Source organism: Buceros rhinoceros, unplaced genomic scaffold (assembly GCF_000710305.1).
Source record: "Buceros rhinoceros silvestris isolate BGI_N320 unplaced genomic scaffold, ASM71030v1 scaffold17591, whole genome shotgun sequence".
NCBI lineage: Eukaryota > Metazoa > Chordata > Aves > Bucerotiformes > Bucerotidae > Buceros > Buceros rhinoceros.
Window position 1 is genome coordinate 29,487 of NW_010396144.1, and position 3,381 is coordinate 32,867.

The 3,381-nt window shown below is 55.6% G+C and overlaps 1 protein-coding gene across 1 annotated transcript in view; it reads left to right on the forward strand.

Moving 5' to 3' along the window:
- Positions 1-2,777, forward strand: part of LOC104501925 (structural maintenance of chromosomes flexible hinge domain-containing protein 1-like) — a gene marked incomplete at its 5' end in the record, with an annotated part of 31,519 nt that extends 28,742 nt beyond the window's left edge. Inside the window, 3 exons of the mRNA XM_010145820.1 lie at positions 814-972; positions 1,638-1,740; positions 2,672-2,777. Of these exons, the coding sequence (XP_010144122.1) occupies positions 814-972; positions 1,638-1,740; positions 2,672-2,777 (368 nt within the window). The remainder of the gene's footprint in view (positions 1-813; positions 973-1,637; positions 1,741-2,671) is intronic.
- Between the last annotated feature and the right edge of the window lie 604 nt (positions 2,778-3,381).

Genomic DNA, 3,381 nt, shown 5'->3' on the forward strand with positions numbered 1-3,381 from the left:
AGGGCTGGAGAGGGGTGGCGCAGAGCGAGAGGGGGGCGCGCTGCCCACTGGCGCAGCCACGGTGTGAGGAGCAGAGTGCTTCGGGGGGACCAGCCGGAGGGCAGGAGGGCTGCAGAGCTCCTGCCTGGGCTCTCAGTAAAACGGGTGGCGTGTAGGAGAACCACGGTGAGCGTTTCAGCAGGGCCTGGAGCAGCCTGGGCGAGCGCTCTGCGCCTCGGGCTGCCCACACATTCTCGGCTGCCGGACTCAGTCCTGCCGGACGTGAATTCGGTCAGAGCTGTCTGTAATTCCGGACAGGAGCAATCCTGGGAGCAGACAAGAGCGCCTCTGACTTTCACGCAGAGTTACTAGACATTGAAAGGAAGGTAGCAGCGAAATTCTGCGTGAGGGAGGGACCTCACCGCACCACTTGTTTTGAGCTGAATTTCAGCCCTGCCCTTCGGTCTGACTTGCCCTTTGGTTCTACCAAAGCACATTGAAGGTGCGGAGCTGAGTCCGAGGTGACAAGACAGGAGGTGTGAAGACACAGCTGCTTGCCAGGGCATTTTCAGCCTTCGCCTGTGCCGCACTGCGAGCCAAGACACTGGCTCAACAGGCACAGAGGGGTGGGAATGCCAATGGATCCGTTTTCGGTCCATCTGCGCAGTTGTTTGAGAACAGCCACTGGGCCGCTCTGAGTGCGGGTGGTGGTTTTAAGTGGTGCTTTCAAATAGGCGCTTTCCCGAGAGCCTTGCATGTTGTCTGGGAGGTGTTTGGCAGCCTTCTAAATCCAAGCGACCACCCTTTACTGTTCGGTGTTCTGTTCTTCCTCAGATCTTCTCCAGCAGTACCGGGGAGCGGTGGTGAAGCTGGACAACGTGAATAAGGACCTCTGTTTGCATGTGAAGGCGCTTCACACTCCCGAAGCACAGAAGAAAAAACAGGAACTCGCCGAACAGGAGAAGAGCCTCAAGCTGATAGAACAAAAACTGGGTAGGTGATGGTCTGCTGCTCGTGGGGTGCCGGAGGAGGAGAGCTGGGAACCCCACCCCGCGGGTTCTCCTCTCACAGACGGACAAACTCAGACCAGGAGGGAAGGTTGTTAACGAAGAGCTTAGAGACGGCCCGTTTCAGGGGAAGAATAGAAAAGGCACCTGCAGTGTGGTGCTGTGGGTATCGCCTGGACCGGCACAGCCCCGTAAGGTGTTCAGGTGACAGACGTGGTCGGTCGGTGTCTGGTGAAGGTGCGAGATGAGCGCAGCACTGGTCTGGCCGGGCTGGTGGAGGGGAGGCCCGCTGCTCCGTTCGAAAGGGCTGCGTGGTGAAGAGCTGAGGTGCTTCTGCTAAGGAAACACAATCAAAACGCTGCTTTGCAAAAAGTAACGCCCCGGCTCTGCAAGGATGTGTGTCGAGAGGAGCAGGGTTCCGCAGGTATCACATCGTTTACCATCTCCCAAACGGGAGTCTGACCACCGGCCTGTCCCCCGTGACAGCTGTCCGTGCAGCGGGTGTTCTACCCGGCGCCTCTGGACCCACTGTCAGACACACGGCGTTGTCTGCGCCTGGTTCGGGGCTTTCACACGGCTGTTATGGGCCTGTCTGTAACCAGCAGGATTCATGTTTTTGAAAATTCGTTCTTTGGTGCACTTTTTCTGTAGGAATGACGCCGTCGTCCCTGCTGCAGCCTCTGGTGTTAGATATGTCCGACACCCCCGTCCCTCCCAAACGGATGCGAAGGGAGACAGTCAAGAAGCTCTACAGGTGAGTCTGTGGTGAGCTCAGCCAGAGGAGACTGTCTGTGTCCGGAGCGCGGAGCAGAAACAGCTCTGGGGGTTTTGTACGGGAGAATTTATTTTTAACTCCTGTTTGTGTGCAGTAACAACAATCAGTTGGTGTAACACCGGGGTTCGGGGTAACTTCTATGTGCTGTGAAGTTTCTTCTGTTTAAGCTTGACATAAAGATTTTCTGGCTAATTTTAATTCCACTTCTCTTTACAAACCGATCAAGTGGCACCTTCGTGCCTTTGCGTCCCCTGTATTTTCGGGTGCGTTCAACTCTTACAGCCCAGAAGCACTCGAGGAGGTTTGGTCTGTAAACTCTCCGAGGTTCCCTGTCCAGTACAGGGCAGGTGAACAGAGCGAGAACCATTCTTGCAGACCTTTTCCTCAGCCGCTGCCCAGGGTGAGCTCTGGAGAAGGGTTTAGCACCGGGCTCTCTTCACCCTGTACCTCCTGCCACGCTGGCTCTGTGCCGAGCGAACGACCAGGCTCAGGGCGGCTGCAGGTCTGGATCCTAGAAATGGCACTAGCCGACTTTCCCCTTTCTCGGGTCTCTCCTCGTGCTGCATCACTCCTGTTTCCGGGGTCATTCAGGTCTTGCTGGGTTGTTCTGTAAACCTCAGAGTTTCCACGGTGCCTCTCTGTCATTGAAATTCGCTGTTACCTTAATCGCTTTGTCCACAGGTAGGACTGTGGGTTTACACTGCTAACCTTAGCCCGGTGCTAGTCCTGGTGTTGACAAAGTGATGGCAGGAGTAAGAGGCCGTGCGCAAATAGGGGGTTTGTGGTGTTGATACCAGTGGGAGCCCTGTGCTGGTGCGTCGCTTCCATCACGTACCGATCTAAACAGAAGAGGCGTTTCCGACCCCGGGCGGGCTGGGCTGACGGGCTGTGGTGCCGTGTTTCTCTTTAGCGCAGAGGAATGGGGCTCCTCGCCCCCGAAGAAGCAGCAGCAGCCGCCGCCGCTGCAGCCGTGCCCGCCGGAACTGAACGGAACCCCGCGGAAGAGGAAGGCGTAGACCGGCGGGAGCTACCTGCGGAAAATGTGAATACGCCCTGTGAAAGGAGATACGCGTGTTCTGGTCCCCGTTACGATGGAGATTTTTATACCGATAGGAGATATAAATGTATTTCAGTCAGTAGTAACAACAATTTAAGTATTTAACATCGATAGCCTAATTTTTGTATAGTTAATTTTCATTTCTAAAAGCTTTCAGAGTTTTTATGTTCATGTGTTAAAAAAGTTTAAAATATATCCTTTTTTATTTATGAAAAAGTTGATCTTTTCAATAAAACTGCTTCGATGCAAAGCACTGCCAGCAGAATCCACTGTGATGACTAAGCCAGCAGGTTGTGCCGTGAGGCGAGATGTCAGCTTGAAGTCGTCCCGGGCTGGGCTCTCTGCCGGGCTCTTTGCTGGACGAGCTGCCGAGGCCAGAGGGCGGGTTTGGGCCGGGATGTAACCGCAGAGTCCCCGGGCGGTGAACAATGAGCCAGGTCTGAGGCTGCGCCCGAGGTGTTGAGGTGGGAGCTCGTATCTCCTGGACACACCGCAGCGGTACCGCGTGAGCGTGAGGAGCGGCCGGTTCACTGGGGGGCTGGTTGCTGGGCTGGGACCGGGGC